Genomic DNA, 22,046 nt, shown 5'->3' with positions numbered 1-22,046 from the left:
CTATCTGGCCATGTTTTCTCATCTCAGTCTAACAAGGACATTGAGGCTTCAGTTGGTTGCCTAAGATCTCATATTCAGAGACAAGTCTAGAACTTTCAGGTCCTCTGACCCCAAAATCCAGTGCTTATTCCAAAAGGGATTGAAGAAAAGAAAAAGGAAGAGGAATTCCAGATTTAGAATCTAGGGAACTGGGAAGATGATGCTGACCTTGAGAAAAATGGAGGATGGCGTATCTGAGAACCATTTGTCAAATTTCAATTGCCCCATGAAAATCTGAGCAGCATCCCAGGCTGCAGAGAGCTCAGAGTTGAGCCACAGATGGCCCCTTAGCCTCAGGGGGCTTAAGCAGATGGCTTGTAAAAAGAGCTTAAAAATAGGTAGGATTATGAAGTCCTGGGACCTATTTAAAATTGTGTTTGCCTGTGTCCCAGCACCTAGCACATTGCCTGGTGCCTAATAATTTTTTAGTGAGTGGATAAGTGAAAAAACTGGTAGTTCTCAAAACTGAATGGGCCAAAGGAACCCCTGAATGGAGGGTTGATTTGGTATTCTTAAGGGTATCAATAAGTGTGATAAGTCATCAGGTTGTTTGAGAGGAACACTGACATAGAACAAGTATTGTTCCTACATTGTGGGCAGCAAAGTCGCCTGGATCTTAGTACCCTGCTTTTTAGGGAACGTACTTCTAGTTATTTTCCCCTTCTCTATATTAGTATTAATAGCTGGAAGAAAATAACATACGTTGTATCTCTTTGTAATTACAGCTATCAAATTAATAACTTACAACCCACTGGATGCAATGAAAATAAGTAAAATGCTATAAATTATAAATAGAAGTTGTTAATGCTGATACAGTGTGTAACATATGCCTCATATTGGCACAGCTTTGAAATAACGTAAATGATTTAGAGGGCTTGATTCTGTTTGACTTCATTTTAATTTGGAATGGTTGGAAAGCACTGAGTCACCACCAGTTCATCAGTAATGTGGTGTTCTTCCATTGGAACTTAGCCCCCTCAACTTGGAGTGGATAAAATTTCTGATTAACTGATTTTCTGTCTTAGAACAGGAAAATTGAGTTATTTTATTTAGTGCGTTGACATTTCTCTTCATTTGGACTTTTAATAAGCAAGGTCTAAATATGAATTAACATATCTGCATTTTTTCCCCTTAACAAGGTCACTTGAGTTACAGATTTAAAAAAATCTGTGCTGTAAATGTGGAACTTGTTGATAACTTTGAGAGGCAGCAGGATATAGTACAAAGAGCAGGACCTTTTGTCTCAGTGAGGGATTTTCTGGTTGCACATAATTGAAACTCAATAGCTTGGGCAAAAGTGGGGATGTATTCTGAAGATTGGGAGCCCTGGCAGTGCAATGGTTAAGTGCCGGGCTGCTAACTGAAAGGTCAGTGGTTCAAATCCGCCAGCCGCTCTGCATGAGAAAAGACTTGGTGATCTTCTCTGGTAAAGATTACAGCCTAGGAAATGCTATGGGGCGGTTCTACTCTGTCCTATAGGGTCACTGAGTCAGAGTAGACTCAACGGCACACAACCACAACAACATTCTAAGGATACAAGGCTATCTTGCAAAATCCAAGACCCTCCCAGCCTGCTCGGGAGGGTCTGGGACTAGGGCCTAGAGGCGTTCAGTGACTGAGGTGACTCAGTCCATGTCTTCAGGGCTACATGGTCTCCTAGCGCAACATTGCTCTCTGCACCTGCTCCTTTCTTCTCTCTCAGCAGACTGGCTGCCTTTGCTTCTCTCTGCATGCAGCCAAGCACTTCCAGTTCCAGGGCCAGTGAGCCCCCCTGGCATCTCTGAGTTCCAAATTCCTGGAAGACAGGGCCTGGTTATGTCATCTTGAGACAGATGACCACTCCTGGTCTGTTCACTTATTCATTCAAACAGTCTTTATTCTGTGCCAGGCCTGGATTGAGGGCTGTGATTTTCAGAGAAGGGGAAATATGGGCTTGGGATTCAGAAAGACATGGATTCAAATCCTGATTCCCCTCCTTACCTTGGACAAGTTAAATTGCCTCTCTCAGCCCTTTTCTCATCTGTAAAATGGGAAAAGTGTTTTATAGGGTAGTTATGAGGATTCAAGTGAAATGGTGCCTGTAAAAACCACGAATACGGTGCCTGTCACATAGAATCATAACTGCCATTCATAGTGGTTGTGACTCAGCAATTTACTTAACCTGTCTGAATCAGTTTCTTCATCTGTAAAATGGGAAAAAATATCACCTACCTCATGTGCTTATTTTGATAATTAAAATACCAAGATGTATACCAGGATGCCAGGAATTTGTACATAATAGATATTATAGTAGCTGCTCTTCTTCTTATTATTATTAATTGCATTTTCTTCTCTTCCTTCTAGTTCCCATTTGGCCGACGCTTACCTTGTGATATTTACTGGCACGGAGTTTCATTTCACGACAGTGACATATTCTCCGGTCAAGTGAACAAGTTCCCAGGTATCTGCTGTTATTGCTGACACTTAAAAATATTTCTATGGCTGAGTCTCAGAGCACACTCTTCTATAAAAACATGACAGCATTTAGAGATCAAACTTGAGGGCTCTTAATTGGGAATTGCTGCCTACACTCTGCGGCTGGGCAGCTACCTTGGAAGGGAAGTTAACTCAGAGATAATCAGGACTTACACCACTAAGGGTTTAAAGATTGGAGGTTCAAAAACATAAAATGACAGACTTGCCTGGTCTAATTCCACTGGTGTAAAAACATGATTTTTACCTTTCAGGTTGTAGGCGTGATTAAAAAAAAAAGTCAAACCCATTGCCACTGAGTCAATTCCAACTCATAGCTATCCTAGAGGAAAGAGTAGAACTACCCCATAAGGTTTCCAAAGAGTGACTGGTGCATTTGAACTGCCAGTCTTTTTGTTAGCAGCCAAGTTCTTAACCACTGTACCACCAGGGCTCCATAGGAGTGATATGGGAGTATAATGTGGGGGCTGTATTCTCAAAGTGAAAAAATTAAAACATTTACTGGAATAATTTTCAAGAAACAGAAGCACTAAAATTCTGGGAATATATCAAGAAATGGAGGATCAGCTGCCTTTTAAGTACCGTATTTAGAGACACCAGTCCCTAAGTACTATCGGCTGCAGGCAGCCTCAGCCATTTATCTGCATCCATTACCTCAGTAAGACTTACCCTACATGGAGGACTCTTAGTGCCAGAAAAGTGTCATAGCCAACTCTTTAAGATATCCCCTCACTCCACTCCCACTCTCCTCACACACCTTTTTATTTTCTTAATCTCTACCACCTCCTTCTGCTATGATCACTGTTTTCATTATTTTTGATGGCTAACTAAAGAGGGTAAGAGTAGTGAGAGTGCTTAGGGAGAAGGGAACATTAGGCCACGCTGGGTGTGATCACAGCCAAAGGATCTTCCACTTATTTTCAAAATTGTTAATGTATTACACATTTTTAATGTATTGCACAAACCGTATAATAATACAATAATGAATAATTTTTTAAAAGACCATCACCCAAATCCCACTCTTCATTTAACAAAAAAAAAAGTGAGTATCTTCTATTTCCTCCCAAACCTTAACCATGTTTATTTATCATTTTTACGTGGCTGCAGTTTTGTAATCAGAGTGTAGTTACCTGAATATAAGTTGTTTTCCCTTAGCATTATATCATTTATGCTTATTTTAAAGGGAGAATCAGTTTATTCTTTTCCTTTGGTATTCTACCCCATGTCTTTAAGAAAACATCTCTCAAAAAACCCAATATCCGTACATTATTTACTGGCTAGTGAGGCCATAAAGAGCCCTGGTAGTGCAATGGTTAAGTGCTCAGCTGCTAACTGAAAAGGTCAGCGGTTTGAACCCACCAGCGGTTCTGTGGGAGAAAAGACCTGACAATCTGTTCCTGCAAAGATTACAGCCTAGGAAACTGTATGGGATGGTTTTATTCTGTCATATAGGGTCACTATGAGTTGGAATTCACTCAATGGCACCCAACAGTGATGCCACACCCACTAGGGAATTTTCAACTAAGTATTCAGACTCACAGTCCCTGCCTCTACCATACTTGGCTCAGATTCACGTAGAAGGCTGTAGGGCAGGAAACGTAGCTTTCCAGCCTGTCAATGTCAAACATTTTTCTTCAATGAGAGTTTTTGCAACAGTTCCAGGGGCTAGTCTCTGGCCCCACAAGTGAAAGTTCAGGCGTAAGAAGACAAAATCCACATTGGTAGATGTGGATATGCCTTGCTTCAGAAGCCCCAAGGAGCCGATATCTCTTGTAATTACCTCATGGCATAGCTTCCAGGGTCTCTGCAAAGGTCATGCTAACTTACAAAAATTACCACACTCAGAAAAGCCTAGAGCTATGTCTTCCCAGGTACTTATCTAATTTACCAATCAGGGATCATTTTAATCATATGCTTTGTTTTCTAGTAACACAGCTGACATTCCAGCTTTACTGATTTTCAGGGGAACAGAGCTAGAGAGTTAACACAAGGTCTGATCTGTCCTTGGAGAAGGAGCAAAGGTTTTGTTAGAGAACAAGAACGATTCTTGCAACAAGGGTTCTTGCACACTAGTCTAATGGAATAGCTGCTATTTTCTCTGTCTCACTGCTAAAAAAAAAAAATGGGACTTTTTGATGGCCACTAAAAGGACTTATTGGGATACTGGGAAAACATGATTTGGAAGGGAACAACCCTATGAATGAGGACAGAGTTCCTTAGACATGAATCATCAGATGAGGTTTCATTTACCTTTTCCCCTTTTGCTCATGCCTCATCTAATAGCTGAGAGTAGGAAAAAAGAAGTAGCTATGGGTCTACATTTGGAACACAAATTACAAATATGGAAAAAATTACCCCAAAGGACTAGCTTCATTAAAGGTGTTCAAAGAATATTCATTCCAAAGAAGCAAGTTTGGCCCATCCCATATTCCACGTGCACATGACTGGAACATATAATTTTCCACTTTACTATCAGCAGTTGGAAACCCTGGTGGTGCAGTGGTTGAGTGCTACAGCTGCTAACCAAAGGGTCGGCAGTTCAAATCTGCCAGGCGCTCCTTGGAAACTCTATGGGGCAGTTCTACTCTGTCTTATAGGGTGGCTATGAGTCAGAATTGACTTGACAGCACTGGGTTTTGTTTTTTGGTTTTTGGTAAAAAATATAAGAAGCAGTTAATTAGCTCTAATGATAACGCAGGCTCTTGAAGCTTGAGGTGGAGGAACAGTGCTGCCACACCCACTCCCCTGTGAAAGACAGCAGTCCTCAGCAATTAAAGACCAGTCTGTCCTTGGGGTCCAGTTTGTGCCGGAGCTTATCTTCTGTCTCCAATATATTCCATGTTCTAAAACTGCATTTCATATGCATTTTATATTACTCAGAGTGAGTGCTAGTGGATGTGCCAAAAAATATAAACACTACATGCTGAATAAACTGAGAACTTTTGGATATGCATAAAAAAAAATGCATATACGGAAGTGATTTATTTTGTTGTGTCAGCATGTTAGATTTTAGTCACTTTTCTACAGGCAATTTCCTTCTTCAAGATACGTTATTATATCTTAACTGATGAATTAAGAGTTTCTGTGAAAGTAATCTGATCTAGACATGGCTTTGCTTTAAGAAAAAGGAGCCCTGGTGGCACAGTAGTTCAGTGCTTGGCTGCTAATCGAAAGGTTGGCAGTTCAAACCCACCAGCTACTCAGTAGGGGAAAGATTAGTCTTGGAAACCCTATGGAGCAGTTCTACTCTGTTGTTTAGGATCCCTATGAATCAGGATGACTTGACGGCAACAGGTCTGTTTAAGAAAGTCCGGTACAGGTAGTCCCTGATTTGCAATGTATTGGAGTTATGATGAACCACTTTGTTAGTAATATATACTGCATACAATGTTACAGTGTGTAATTTGCTGATGTTATCATTCTCAGGTGTTCACTTGCAGATGTTCAAATCACTGCTGTATTTATAAAGATATTGATAATAAAAGGCAATGATAACAAAAACTAAAAAAAAAAAAATGAGGTATTCGACTTACATCAGAACAGACTTAATGACGCAGTCATCAGAACAGAGCCCCGTCATGAGTTGGGGACTACCTGTACTGTCAGTTTTCAGTTTACAAACAACGGTTTTTGTCTGAGTTTTAGGCTCTTAGAAATATGGCAGCACAGGACAAGTGGTGCCTGAGAGCCGGCTATGAGGACAGGGCTCTCTGTCCAAGAGGGACAGGACTTCAGTGAGGAATCTACAGGGAGCAACCATCTGTCAAGCCCTGGCCTGAGCTCTGGGGATACAAAGACAGGGAGAAAGGCATGTAGAGAGAAAAGTACAGCACAAAATGAGTGTTATGCTACAGGGAAGCTTAGGATGTTGTGGGAGTTAGGGGCGAGGGCATGTAACCCAGATTTGCTTAGGGGGGCAGGCAAGATGAAAGATTCTGGAGAAGAGGACTTACATGTGAACTCAGGCTGCAGAGATAGACAGACCTTACCCTGGTGATAAACAAGGAAGTAGAGTTGGTGCAAAGGTGAAAAATGCTGAGATCATGTTGCTCATTCAGCAAAGGGCAAGTGGCCCCATTATAGTTAGAGGGGGTCAAGTGTGATAGGGGCAGGGGAGAGGGACCAAAGTACAGTATGGTGATAGCTTGAAGGTCATAGGGAGCCAGTGAGAAATTTTTAAGCTGGAGAATGATATGAGCCAACTTGCATTTGAGAAAGATGAGCCAGAGGGGTGCATTGGGTGGAAACATTAGAGAGGAAACAGATAAAAGCTAAGAGGCTGCTGCAAGAGGTGAACTAAGCAGTGGCAATGGGATAGAAAAGGATGGGTTTGTAAGCATGTATGTGTTTTTTGGTGGTTGTAATGTGTTTTTGCACAGAATTATTGTTATAAATGATATTTCGGTTGAGCAGTGCTTCCAATATAGCTCAGTGTTTTAAAAGTGGATTAAATAGGTCTGTAAGGGAAAGCCTGAGAATCATACTATGACATTCTTGGTTAACTCCAGTGGGATGCGACCCACCAGCCCTTGTGATTCCAGTGTGGCAGGCAGAAGAACCCAGGCCTGAGATGGCGTGGCAGAAGGCAAGCTTTTGGTGTCAGTGACTCCAGCCAGAGTCACTGATTGGGATTTTCCCAATCAACAGGGGAGCTGCCACAATAGGGACATCTAAGGATAGTTCTTATTGAGAAACCTAGGTAAGCAGTCAGCCTGAAAAGAAACTGTCAGCAGATAGCAGGACCCCAGACACTGGGCTAAAGTCACAGGCAGGAGGACTTCAGCCCTTGTATGGTGGGCTTGTGGGGAACAGAGGAGAGACTGGAGAGGAGAAACATTGAAGAATACAAAGCAAAGGCCTCAGCTTTGTTCATGGTTAAGGCAGCAACTTAGGCACCAGGAGCAAAAGATAGGTTTCCAGAATTTGGGGACAAGCAACTGAGTCTCAGAGAAAATGAGTCCCTGGGTGGTGCAAGCAGTTAACTCCCTTGTCTGCTAACTGAAAGGTTGGCAGTTTGAGTTTACCCAGAGGTGCCTCGGAAGAAAGGCCTGGTGATCTACTTCCTAAAAAATCAGCTACTGAAAACCCTGTGAAACGCAGTTCTACCTGACACACATGAGGTTGCCATGAGTCTCAATGGATTCAATGGCAACTGGTTTTCTCAGAAAAACAGATTAAAATCCTCCTTACCTAATTGGGAGGGGCCCTGGTGGTACAATATTTAAGTGCTCAACTGCTAACTGAAAGGCTGGTGGTTCAAACCCACCCAGCTGCTCCTTGAAAGAAAGACCTGGTGATCTGCTTCCATAGAGATTACAGCCTAGAAAACCCTATGGAGCAGTCCACTCTGTCACATGGGGTCGCTATGAGTAGGAATTGATTCGACGGCACCCAACAACAACTGTCTAATTGGAGTACAAAGTCAGGGTCAGACTTTTTAGCAGGGAAGACTTAATGGTTAGACCTAGAGTAGCAGCTTCACCTCAGCTCAGAATGGGCCAGGGGGTCACAGGTGGAGGTCAGATGCTGCAGCTGCTTAGAGAAGGGAGGCAGCATTGAGAGACAGACAACAGGATCTGGCATAATCTCTTTTTTTACTTATTTAATGTGGGAACATGTTCTCTGGCTCAGCTAAAAACCCACCTGCTCTTGTCACGGACTTAATGAGAGAAGATGACACTCGCACACCTATCTCTGAGCCACCACCAGAGGCAGGAATGCCAGCAGCTTCCACGTGTAGTCCAGGGAGGGGTTGGAGACTTTCCATGGCAGCGTTGGGTAGAAGCATAGCTTAGATATGGTGGCGGAACAGAGGATTTGGTGGTAAGTGGATTGAGGGAGGCCTACACTGGTGCCTCCAGGAGATAGGCCTTTAGGCACAGTTAAAGTGAGCTGCCCACAGCCTTTTCTTTTTTTTTTTGAACATTTTATTGTGGTTTGGGTGAAAGTTTACAGAGTAAATTTGTTTCCCATTCAACAATTTATACACATTTTGTTTTGTGACACTAGTTACGATCCTCTTAATGTGACAGGACTCTACACACTTGCCCATCTTTCCTGCCCCTTCCTGCCTTCTGAACTTTATTTTGGGCAAATGCTCCCCTTTTGGTCTGGTCTGGTTGATTGTTTTGAGGAACACATTTCTCAAGGATGTTTCTGTTCACTTTATAGGCCCATTTTGTGGCTGAAAGGTGGTCTGTGGGAATGGGTTCAGTTTCAGGTTTGAAGGGTATCTAAGGGCTGTAGTCTCATGGGTTCCACCAGTAAGGTCTGGTCTTTTTTTTTTTTTTAATAAATTTGGATTTTGTTCTACATTTTTCTCCCACTCTGTCCAGAACCTTCTATTGTGATCCCAATCGGAGCAGTCAGTATTGGTAGCCGGGCACCATCTAGTTTTTCTGGACTCAGGTTAGTGGAGGCTGTGGTTCATGTCATTTGGACTGTTTTCCTTGAGTCTTTGATTTTCTTCAGTCTTTTTTGCTCTGGAGGAAGAGAACAATATTTGTTATCTTAGATGGCTGCTTGCAAGCTTTGAAGGCACCAGTCACAACTCACCAAAGTAGGATGTAAAACATTGTCTTTATGGGCTATGTTATGCTGATTGACCTAGATGTCCCCTGAGACTAAGGCCCTAAGCCCTCAAGCCCAGTGAATCAGCCCCTCAGGGTATCTGGTTATAGCTAAGGAGTTTTTACAACTTTGCCCCTGGGTGCTCTACTATATACATGGATATCTTGCAGTACATACGAATACGTATGTAGAAATATCCTCTGCGAAACCTATACATGCTTATGGGTACACTCTCATCTGTGTAGGCTGCTTCTTAAGCAGGCTATAGAGAACTGCCTGGAAACACAAAGGTACACTTGTTAACAGACCTTTTAGCTGCTGTGGGGACTGATTATGCACATTACAGAAGGAGCCATTGCAGATTTGAAATGCATATACTCAAATTGCTGGACTTTGAGGTCCACAAGGCTTTTCTGGAGCATTGATTTCTTACAGTAGTGTCTTGTAGTTTTCTTTGTATAGCTCTTTTACATCTCGGGTTAGATTTATTCCTAAGTATTTTATCTTCATGGGGGCTATTGTAAATGGTATTGATTTGGTGATTTTCTCTTCGAAGCCCCTTCTGTTGGTGTAGAGGAATCCAACTGATTTTTGTATGTTTATCTTATATCCTGGTACTTTCCCGAAATCTTCCATTAGTTCCAGTAGATTTCTTGTGGATTCTTTGGGGTTTTCTGCGTATCAGAGCATATCATCTGCAAGTAGGGATACTTTTGCTTCTTTCTTGTCAATTTGGATGCCCTTTATTTCTTTTTCTAGCCTATTTGCTCTGGCTAGGACCTCAGCACGATGCTGAATAAGAATGGTGATAAAGGGCATCCTTGTCTGGTTCCTGATCTCAAGGGGAATGCTTTCAGACTCTCCATTTAGGATGATGTTGGCTGTTGGCTTTGTATAAATACCCTTTATTATGTTGAGGAATTTCTCTTCTATTCCTATTTTGCTGAGAGTTTTTATCATGAATGGGTGTTGGCTCTGCCAAATGCCTTTTTCTGCATCAATTGATAAGACCAAGTGGTTCTTTTGTTTCTTTTATGTGGTGGATTACATTGATTGTTTTTCTAATGTTGAATCATCCCTGCATACCTGGTATGAATCCCACTTGGTCATGGTGAATTATATTTTTGATATGTTGTTGAATTCTATTGGCTAGAATTTTGCTGAGGTTTTTGCCTCTATGTTCATGAGGAATATTGGTCTGTCATTTTCTTTTTTTGTGGTGTCTTTACCTGGTTTGAGTATCAGGGATATGCAGCTTCATAGAATGACTTAGGTAATATTCCGTCCTTTTCTATGCTCTGAAATACCTTTAGTAGTAGTGGTGTTAACTCTTCTCTGAAAGTTTGGTGGAATTCTCCAGTGAAGCTTTCAGGGCCAGGGCTTTTTGTTGTTGGGAGTTTTTAAAATTACCTCTTCGATCTCTTCTTTTGTTAGAGGTTTATTTAGTTTTTCTACCTCGGTTTGTATTAGTTTGGGTAGGTAGTGTGTTTCTAGAAATTTATCCATTTCCTCTAGGTTTTCAAGTTTGTTGAATTCTGTTATGATTCTTTTAATTTCATTTGGGTCTATTGTAATATCGCCCATCTCGTTTCTTATTTGGGTTCTTTTCTTCCTCTCCTGTTTTTCTTTTGTCAGTTTGACCAGTAGTTTATTGATTTTGTTAATCTTTTCAAAGAGCCAGCTTTTGGTCTTGTTAATTCTTTCAATTGTTTTTCTATTCTCTATTTCATTTAATTCTGCTCTAACTTTTATTATTTTTTTTCTTCTGATGGGGAAACCCTGGTGGCGTAGTGGTTAAGTGCTATGGCTGCTAACCAAAGGGTCGGCAGTTTGAATCCGCCAGGTGCTCCTTGGAAACTCTATGGGGCAGTTCTACTCTGTCCTATAGGGTCGCTATGAGTCAGAAATGACTCAAGGGCACTGGGTTTGGTTTTTTTGTTTGTTTGTTTCTTCTGATGCCCGAGGGCTTCTTTTGCTGTTCTCTATTTGTTCGAGTTGTAGGGATAATTGTTTGATTTTGGCCCTTCCTTCTTTTTGAATGTGTGCATTTATTGCTTAAAATTGACCTCTGAGTACTGCTTTTGCTGTGTCCCAAAGGTTCTGGTAGGGAGTGTTTTCATTCTCATTTGATTCTATGAATTTCTTTATTCCATCCTTAATTTCTTCTATAACCCTGTAGTTTTTGAGCAAGGTATTGTTCAGTTTCCAAGTGTTTGATTTTTTTCCTTGCTTTTTCTGTTATTGATTTCTACTTTTATGGCTTTATGGTTAGAAAAGATGCTTTGTAATATTTCCATGTTTTGGATTCTGTTAAGGCTTGCTTTATGGCCTAAAATGTGGTCTATTCTGGAGGATGTTCCATGTTTGTTCAAAAAGAAAGTATACTTGACTGCTGTTGGGTGGAGTGTACTGTATATGTCTGTGAGGTCAAGTTGGTTGATTGTGGCATTTAGATCTTCCATGTCTTTATGGAGCTTCTTTCTGGATGTTCTGTCCTTAACTGAAAGTGGTGTATTGAAGTCTCCTATTATTTTGGAGCTGTCTTTCTCTCTTTTCAATGCTGTTAAGAGTTTGTTTTATGTATTTTGGAGCCCTGTCCTCCTGGTGTATTGACCCTTTAATCATTAAACGGTGTCCTCCCTCATCCTTTGTGGTGGATTTTACTTTAAAGCCTATTTTTTCAGAAATTAATATTGCCACTCCTGCTCTTTTTTGGTTGTTGTTTGCTTGATATATATTTTTCCATCCTTTGAGTTTTAGGGTTTGTTTGTGTCATTAAGTCTGAGGTGTGTCTCTTGTAAGCAGCATTTGGATGGATCGTGTTTTTTAATCCATTCTGCTACTCTCTGTCTCTTTATTGATAATGTAGTCCATTTACATTCAGCATAATTATTGATAAGTATGAGTTTAGTGCTGTCATTTTGATGTCTTTTTTTGTGTGTGTGTGTGTTGTTGACAGTTTCTTCCACTTAATTTTCTGTGCTGAGTCATTTTTCTTTATATATTTTCTTTTCCTCTTTTGCATTGCTGTTGATTTTGTATTTGCTGTGTCTTTATGTTTTTCTTCTTTTTTATTTTGATTTGTAGGATTGTTAGTTTTCTCTGTGGTTACCTTAATATTTACCTCTGTTTTTCTAAGTTTAAACCAATCTTATATTTCTTGATATCGCCTTGACTTCCTCTCCATGTGAAAGTTCTATGAGTACATTGTTTAGTCCTTTTTTTGTTTTAATTTTGTCATCTTTTACACACTGATATCTCTGTTTCCATGTTTTCGTTGTTTTAGCTTTGATTTATTTTTGTGACTTCCTTTTCTGGGTTGATACCTGGTTGTTCTGCCCTATGTTCTAGTCTTGGGTTGTTACCTGTTTTTCTAACCAGAGGACCCCTTTAGTATTTCTTGTAATTTTGTTTTGGTTTTTACATATTTCCTTAACTTCTGTTTATCTGGAAATGCCCTAATTGTGCCACCATATTTGAGAGACAATTTTGTTGGATATATAATTCTTGGCTGGCAATTTTTTTCCCTAAAGACTTTATATATGTCATGACATTGCCTTCTTGCCTGCATGGTTTCTGCTGAGTAGTCAGAACTTGGTCTTATTGACTCTTCTTTGTAGATGACTTTTCATTTATCCCTAGCTGCTCTTAAAATTCTCTCTTTATCTTAGATTTTGGCAAGTTTGATTGTAATATGCCTTGGTGACTTTCTTTTGGGATCTACCCTCTGTGGGGTTCAATGAGCTTCTTGGATAGATATTGTCTCGTCTTTCACGATATCAGGAAAGTTTTCTGCCAAAAAATCTTCAACAATTCTCTCTGTATTTTCTGTTATACCCCCTGTCCTGGTACTCCAATCACTCATAGGTTATTCCTCTTGATAGAATCCCACATAATTCTTAGGGTTTCTCCATTTTTTTTAATTCTTTTGTCTGATTTTTCCTCAAATAAATTGGTGTCAAGTGTTTTATCTTCAATCTCACTAATTCTGACTTCCAGTGCCTCAATTCTGCTCCAATGACTTTCTATTGAGTTGTTTAATTCTGAAATTTTATTGTTAATCTTTTGGATTTCTAGTTGCTGTCTCTCTATGGATTCTTGCAGCCTGTTAAATTTGTTATTATGCTCTTGTATAAACTTCTGAAGCTCCTTTGTTGCTTTGTCTGTGTGTTCCTTGGCTTGGTCTGTGTTTTGCCTGATCTCCTTCCTGATCTCTTGAAGAACTCTGTATATTAATCTTTTGAATTCTACCTTTGGTAATTCCAAGAGGTACCCTTCCTCTGGGAGGTTTCTTGGTTTCTTGTTTTGGTTCCTTACTGAAACCATCATGGTCTGCCTCTTTATGCGATTTTATATTGAGTGTTGTCTCTGATAATAAGTTATTATATTTATTTATTTTATGTTTGCTTACTGTGTCCTAGCTTCATGTTTTGTTTTGTTTTGATATGCCCAAATAGGCTGGTCATGTGAGCTACTTTGATTATTGGCATCTTTGAAGGTCTCACGCTCTATCACCAGGTGGCTAGAGCTGCTACTAGGTATATGAGCCCAGGAGTCTGTTTACTTTTCTTGTGGATTCAGTTCAGGTGTCCAGGTTGTTGGTCACTGAGTGTGTGGTGCAGGCTCTCACCTACTGTCCTAGACAGGCAGGGCTACATAGGGGTGACTGGAGCAGGCACAGGTATCTGGATGCAGTAGGGGGTTATGTAGTGAGCAAAGGAGGGGGCTGATGGCTGTCCCTGTTCCCTAGAGTGTGCAGGTGGGTGGGTTTTGCAGCTGGAATTTTGGCACCCAATGCTGTTGGCTGTAAGGACTGGGGGTCACCATTTATTCTCAGACCCCTGTCTTGGGTGGCTTGGTGGAGTGGGTGGAGCCACCAGTCCTCAGGTCCCTGATGTGGGTTAGTGAGGATCCTGCTTAATGGGTATGGAGGTGTCAAATGTCACGAATCTGCCACTTCTCCTTAGCTGGTTACAGTTCGAAATAGGCTTCACGTATGTACCCTTTCGTACTATGCTAATGAGGGCCTATGGAATGGGCCCACACAGGTCTAGGCAGGGGTGAAAGACATTCAAAATCCATGGAACCCTTATGTCTGTGCCTAGGCAAAGGGGCTGTGCCTGCTCTGAGGTTCTGGTTTAGGAGAGCTGGCAGATTATTTTTTCCTGTTTGTTATTTGTATGTTAATTTGTTCCCTCTCCAAAGCCAGGAGAATGGCTCAGGGCAAGTGACAGGTCCCACTTCCGGCCCAGGGGGCGCTGAAATCGCTGAAGCCAGACCAGCACTGGAGCAGAGCAGGGGAAAAAAAAAAAATGGGAAAGAGGTAATTCTCAGAGGGGCAGGGTTTTTTTGATCCAGCACACTATGTTAGACATTTGCATTTAACTTTGGCAGATCAAGTGCTCCTTTCCCCTGGTTCCACAGGCTTGTGCAGACTCTCCACTGCTTGGTAGATCCAGGCTGCAGGGTGCCGGCCAGGTCAGGTCTGGCAAATCCTCGCTGCTTCTGAACCGTCTCTCCCTCCCCCTGCTGTTCAGTCAGACTCCTCAACTTTGTCTTTGATGTTCAGGGCTCCTAGGTTGTCATATATAATCGATTCATCTGGTTTTTTTTTGGTCTTTGTTGTAAGACTACCCTGCCATCTTGGCCCTGCCTCCTTTTCTGGAGTATTAAAACTGAGTGCCTGCACTCACAGTTCTGTTTGTGTTGTGTCAAGGGCTTTCTGAGAGAATCTTTCCCTGCCACAAACCCATCAAAACACAGAAAATACTATGATATTATTTGGACAGCAGTCATCATGTACTTGGTGGTGCTGTTGTTGTTGTTAGGTGCCGTCGAGTCAGTTCTGACTCACAGCGACCCTATGCACAACAGAATGAAATACTGCCCGGTCCTGAGCCATCCTTATAATCATTGTTATGCTTGAACTCACTGTTGCAACCACTGTGTCAATCCACCTCATTGAGGTTCTTCCTCTTTTCTGCTGACCCTGTACTCTGCCAAGCATGATATCCTTCTCCAGGGACTGATCCCCCCTGAAAACGTGTCCAAAGTATGTAAGACACAGTCTCGCCATCCTTGCTCCTAAGGAGCATTCTGGTTGCACTTCTTCCAAGACAGATTTTTTTCATTCTTTTGGCAGTCCATGGTATATTCAATATTCTTCGCCAACACCGCAATTCAAAGGCGTCAATTCTTCAGTCTTCCTTATTCATTGTCCAGCTTTCACACGCATATGACGCAATTGAAAATACCATGGCTTGCTACTTGGTGTAAGGTACTGTATTACAGTTAATTATGAAAGGTTTTTAGCTTAATACTATAACTAGAATGTTAGTCAAATACTAGTCAAAATAGTCAAAGGTAAAAAGGTTAAAAAATGTTGAAATTTGGTTTTATTTACTTTGTGTTCAACTTCAGTGTTTATAACTCAAAGATTCTAATTTTGTGGGGAGATAAAAGGAGATAGCTGTAATTTTCTGGACTTACACTCAACTTCTTGAACATCTCAGAACAGTGAAACTCACAGAAAAATCTCAGTGAGTTTTCTTTAATATTGAAAAGTCACGTTTGAGCTGTATATTGGTGCTTCTTAAGCTACTTTATTTCTTTATCTTTCCCATATCCTAAACAAGAACTAAGAATTGGGCACTCACATCTTGAGGCTGTGATCTTCAGATTTATTGCTCTTTTTAATATGTTGAGGGAAGCAAGAAGTTGGCTATTAAAACCTTCATCCTCATATGTTCACCTTTTGCTTCTTGAACATGGAAATTTAGAGAAACCTCATTCACTCTGACTGTACGCATTTGGAAGGTGTGATATTTCAGACATGCCAAGCTGACGTGGAATTTGTACTTTTTATTAAAAAATAAGTTTGCTAAGCAAGTTTCTAGTGTTAGTGATGGAATGGCTTAGCCTCTCTTAAGGTGAAGTTTATTTGTGCTCTTTATTTTTATCATTGGAATTCACTTTTAAAAATTAAGCATGCTAAAATTTACAATAATTTTTATCTATTTGCTTTAAATATGCTAAGATATATACTCAGTTTCTTCTCTTGTCAGAATTACTAAAGATGTTAAAAGGAAAAAAAAAAACCCACCACTCTTTTGAAGTGTGTTATAAGTGAGAAATTTCAGTCCCTTCTAGGGAAAATTAATAAGACCCGATCAATGTCAATGTCAGTACTTGTAACAGAAGTGCTTCCACTGTTTACATTTTTCCCCTTAAACTATAAATTATGCTATGGTATCCTTTCCACTTCCTGTCCTTGATTCAAGGAGACAGATTTTATGCTGAAAGGTGTATATTTTTCTGTTTTATACCTCTAGTACTCATGAAAGATTAAAACAAAGCAATGTAATTAAGCTTCTCATAATGTAACCAGAATCCACTAGATAATATTCCCCAGGGTACAAGATGGAAGGAAGCCCAGAAGTATGCATGGTGGCCAAAATTTAAAGAGGTTATTAAGTTTTAAGTGCAAGATATAAATGTTTCTCTTTATTCATTGTCTAGGGGGCTGACAAGGAATGAACTAATAAACTAGGTGAAAACTTATTGATGCTTCAAATTTTATAAGAAAAAAAAATCTGTCTATTACTTTAAGTTTTTCATTAATTTGGTAGGTTTTTCCAAACCATGAGTCACTGCTATGGGGATAAATGAATACCTTTTTTTTATCCTTTCTGAAAAAGAGTGAATATGTCAGGTGGGTGATTTTAAAAGTTCCAAATAACGGCTGTTTTATAGGTAGTGGCCCACTGTTGTTAAAACCTCACAGCTTCTCTTCTCCTCAGGCATGACGGAGATGGTGCGTAAAATCACCCTGAGCAGAGCAGTGAGAATCATGCAGAATCTCTTTCCTGACGAATACAACTTCTACCCTCGCTCATGGATTCTGCCTGACGAGTTCCAGCTCTTTGTTGCTCAGGTAGATGGCACTCCATCCTCATGACCCTTGAATTCTATTACAGTTGCAACTGTGTCCTATGTGTCCCTGGCAGGAAAGGTGGCAGCTGGGGCTAGGGGCCTCCGGGAAATTGAGACTAGCTAAGAGATGTCTTACCCAGCAGTGCAGTAGGTACTGGCTGCGATCCAGGCCGCTTGCAGAGTTGAATGCGTGGGGTGACAGGCAGGTAAACTGAAGAAGTGGGTCTTGGCTCCAGGAGACAGGCCTGAGGCTGATCTCAGAGCTAGAGTTTGGAGTCAGGGTGTTGGAGACCCAGAGAGACAGAGCCGGAGCAGGTGGTTGGGCAGGCAAGTGGACCTGGCTGTGTGACTGAATCGTATAGATGCGGCCTCCCCCATTTCTCATGGTCTGACAAACTGAGGGGAAAAAAGTTTTAAGTGTCCTGCTTAAGTTCATCCCAGAAACAATTGTCAAAAGCCATTCCACATCAAAGCAATATGTTTCAGCATGAAATACTTCAGAGCCTTTGCCAGTGATTATGAAATAGAACCAGTAGGGAAGCTGAACTCAGAATTACTTTACCATTTTGGTTCGTTTTTTAAAGGTGTCATTTAGAACTATTTCAAAGCCCTTGCCAACAGGTTCCAGGGTCTATAGCATACCTCTGAGGGTAACAGTACAACAAATGTCTGTCTAATCGTGATAAGCCTGATACCATTTATTGGTCTAACTATGTCCCAGGCATTGTGCTAGATGTTTACCATTATGTCTTTAAATCCTCACAGCAGTCTTGAGAGGTTGGTTTTATTATCTCCATTTTATGGATGAGGAAGCCGAAGCTTTGAGAAATTAAGTGACTTGCTCTGGAAGTAGGATTGAAATCTAGAGCTGATTCCAAGGCCTGTGCTCTGTATAGTCTATCTTGTTGGCTCCATAGTGTTTTGGTTTTAATGTTGAATTTTGAAACTTATAATTATTAAACACAAAAAGCTTGAAGTTGCAATTTTTAAAAGGACGCTTTCTATGGGGAGGTGGTTATATGGGTCTGTATACATTTCTTAACACTCATTGAACTATTAACTTAAAATGGGTGCATTTTATTATTGTAAATTACACTTCCACAAAGTAACTTATAAAATAAGCTATCAGCTGTTCCCTATGCTTACCCCACATCTTTCCACTATGTGAAATCCCTTTTCTTCCCATCTCTACAACTCTGCATCTTAACTATTCTGCAAGGCCTACTTTAAATAAGATACCAACTGTGTCTTTAAAATCTGTAAGTGAGAAGAGCATTCCCATCATCCCCAGAAGTTCCTTTGTGCCTCTTTGTAGTCAGTCCTCTCAACCTTCCACCTCAGGCATTCTGTCATTAGAGATTAGTTTTGCTTGTTCAAGCAATCCATATAAATGAAATAATATAGTAAGTACTCTTCTGTAAAGGAGCCCTGGTGGTGCAGTGGTTACAGCACTTGGCTACTAACTGAAGGATTGGCAGTTCGAACACACCAGCCACAGGAGAAAGATATGGCAATCTACTTCTATGAAGATTTACAGCCTTGAAAACCATCTGAGGCAGTTCTACTCAGCCCTGTAGGGTCCCTGTGAGTTGGAATCTACTCAATGGCAATAGGTTTGGTTGGTTTTGGGTACTCTTCTGTGTCTGGGTTTTTTTTGTGTTTGTTTTTTTCGCTTAGAATAATATTTTTGAGATTCATCCATGTTTGTTGTGTGTATCAATGATTTGTATTTTCATTGTTGAGCAGTGTTCCATTGTACGAATATACCACAATTTATCTATTTATCAATTGATGGGTATTTGGGATATTCCCAATTTTTGGGAATTATAAATACAGCTGCCATGACTGTTGTCATGAGTCTATTCTGACTCATAGCGACCCCAGGTGACAGAGTGGGACTAACCTATAGGGTTTTCTTGGCTGTAATCTTTACTGAAGCAGATCACCAGGCCTTTCTCTCGTGGAACCACTGGGTGGGTTCAAAATGCCAACCTGTAGGTTAGGAATCGGGCCCTTAACCGTTTCATCACCAGGGTTCTTTCTGCCATGACTATTCATATACAAATCATTTTGTGGACATGTTTTCATTTCTTTTGGATAATACCTAGGATTAGAATTTCAGAATCATATGACATGTGCATTTTTAACTTTTTGAGAAACTGCCCAGTTGCTTTCTAAAGTGCTTGTACCATTTTACATCCCCACTGACAATATATGATTATTGCTCCATATACAGTAAAACTTGAAAAAGCCAGAACCTGTGTAAGGTGGAAACCTGTCAGAGAGGGAAAATGCAAGTGTTTTCCACTAAAATGAGTGAGAGAAAAGTGTTAAGGCTGTACTCTGTCAAAGGTGGAAAACTTGTGAGACCCAGAAAAACAAGGCAGTCTCTTCGAGTTCCGGCTCATTCAGGTTTCACTGTGCTTGCCGATACTTGGTAATGTTTAAAAAAAAAAAAAAAAATTGCTGTTGAATTGATTCTGACAGAGTAGAACTGCCCCATGGGGTTTCCAAGGAGCGGCTGGTGGATTTGAACTGCTGACCTTTTGGTTAGCAGCCATAAAAAAACCCATAGCTTTTTCATTTTAGACGTTCTGGTAAATATGTGGTTATATCTCATTATAGTTTTAATAAAGAAGTTGAGCATCTTTTCATATGCTTATTGGCCATTTGAGTATCTTCTTTTGTTAAGCGTCCAAAGTTTTTGATCATTTTTCTTATTTTAAGTTGTATGTTCTTTACATATTGTAGATACAAGTTTTTGTCATGTATATGTATTGCAAATATTTTCTCTCATTTTATTTTTTAAGTCTTAACCTTTACTTTTCATTTTTTGACTGTCTTTTGAAGAATGGAAAGTTTTAATTTTGATGAAATTCAATTTATCATTTTTTTCTTTCATCATTTGTGCTTTTTGTGTGATGTCTAAGAAATCTTTGCCTAACCAAAATTTGTGAAGATCTTATCCTTTATGTTATTCTAGATGTTTTATAGTTTTAGCTTTTACGTTTAGGTCTATGGTTGATTTCAAGTTAGTTTCTGTGTACAGCGTGTGATGTGGTTGAAGTTCACTTTTTTCCCATATGGATATCCAGTTGTTTTGTTGTTTTATGTCGAAACAACTGTCATTACCACCACTGAATTACCTTGGCATATTGAATGTATATGTTTAGATGTTTCCAGACTTGATTTTGTTCTATTCATGTGTATATTAATTCTTATTCTAATACCTCACATTATCTTGATTACTATAGTTTTATAGTTAGTCTTGAAATCAAATAGTATAAGTCCTCCCACTTTGCTTATCTTCAAAATTATTTTGACTATTATAGGTTCTTTACATTTCCATATAAATTTTATAATCCATTTGTCAATTTCTGCAAAGAAGCCTGATGGAACTTTGATTGTTATTGCACTGAATCTCAGCAATGTTGAGTTGTCTAATCCATGACTTTTACCTCCATTTATTTAGATCTTCCTTAATTTATCTCAGCTTGTTTTGTGATTTTCAGAGTGCAAATCTTACATATGTTTTGTCAAATTTATTTCTGAGTGTTTTAGTTTTTTTTTAAATAATATTGTAAATGATATTTTTCTAAATTCATTTTCTAATTGTTTGCTGTTGGTAAATTGACATCTAATGGACTTTTTCATTTAGAACTTGTATCATGTGACTCTTCAATTCCCTTCTTAGTTCTAGTAGTTCTTTTTCTAATTTTTTTTTAGCTTTGTTAGGATTTTGTATGTATACAATTAATTAATCTATGAATAAATACATTTTATTTCTTCCTTTTTAATCTATATGCCTTTTATTTCTTTTTCATGTCATATTTCATTGGGATAGAACCTCCAATACAATGCTGAGTAGAAGTAATTAGAGTGGACATTCTTACCCTGTTCCCAATCTTAGGGGAAAGCGTACTGTCTTTCACTATTACATGTGATGTTAACTATAGGTTGTTAATAGATACCCTTTATCAGGAAGATTTCCTCTAGTTTGCAGAGAGTTTTCATCATGAAGTGGTGCTTAATTTTGTCAAATGACTTTTCTGCATCTATTGAGATGATTATATGATTTTTCTCTCTGTTTTGGTAATATGATGAATCACATTGATTTATTTTTTTAAATGTTAAACTAACCTCGAGTTCTTGATATAAGCCCTACCAGGTTATGATGTAGTATCCTTTTTATATAATGCTGTGCTCTATTTGCTTACATTTCGTTAAAAATTTTTATGTCTTTGTTCATGAGGCATATTGGTATGTAATTTTTTTCCTTGTCATGTCTTTGGTTTAGGCATCAGGGTAATAAAGCCTTATTAAATGAGTTATAAAATGTTTTTTCTTTTCCGAAGATTTTGTGTAAGATTGATATTATATCTTTCTTAAATATTTGGTAGAATTCACTGTTGAAGCCATTTGGACCTCAGGTTTTCTTTTTGGGAACATTTTAAGTTATGAATTCAAGGTTATTTGTGCCCTTCAATGAATTAGTCCATTTCACCAAGTTGTCAGATTTACTGACATAAAGTTCTTTTTTTTAATAACATTTTCCTATTTTTTAAAATGTCTTTGGGTATAGTGATATCTACTATTTCATTGTTTTCTTTTTTCCCCTTGATCACTGTAGCAAAATGTTTATCAATTTTATTGATCTTTTCAAAGAACCAACTGATGTTTTCATTCTTTTTCTCTTTTGTTTGTCCATTTTCTGTGTCATTATTATTTCATTCCTTCTACTTCTTTTGGGCTTAATTTGCTCTTCTTTCTCAGTCTTTTAAGGAGGAAACTAAGATAACTTATTTTTAAGCTTTAAAGCTATAAATTTCTCTTTAAGCACTGCTTTACCTACATCTCAGAAATTTTGGTATATTACATTTTCATCATAACTCAGTTCAAGATGTTCTCTAATTTTCCTTGAGATTTCTTCTTTGATCTATATGTTATTGAGAAATGTGTTGTTTAATTTTAAAATAATTTTAGGATTTTCCAAGTATCTTTTGTTATTTATTTCTAATGTAATTTTGTTGATA

The 22,046-nt window shown here is 39.3% G+C and overlaps 1 protein-coding gene across 1 annotated transcript in view; it reads left to right on the top strand.

Annotated features, from left to right (window-relative positions):
- Positions 1 to 22,046, top strand: part of TTLL11 (tubulin tyrosine ligase like 11) — a 306,701-nt gene that overhangs the window by 53,179 nt on the left and 231,476 nt on the right. Inside the window, exons 2-3 of the mRNA XM_049897234.1 lie at positions 2,383 to 2,479; positions 16,881 to 17,014. Of these exons, the coding sequence (XP_049753191.1) occupies positions 2,383 to 2,479; positions 16,881 to 17,014 (231 nt within the window). The remainder of the gene's footprint in view (positions 1 to 2,382; positions 2,480 to 16,880; positions 17,015 to 22,046) is intronic.

This window comes from Elephas maximus, chromosome 9 (genome assembly GCF_024166365.1).
Source record: "Elephas maximus indicus isolate mEleMax1 chromosome 9, mEleMax1 primary haplotype, whole genome shotgun sequence".
NCBI lineage: Eukaryota > Metazoa > Chordata > Mammalia > Proboscidea > Elephantidae > Elephas > Elephas maximus.
Note: the sequence above shows the minus strand (reverse complement) of the source record. Positions and strands in the feature narration are given on the sequence as shown.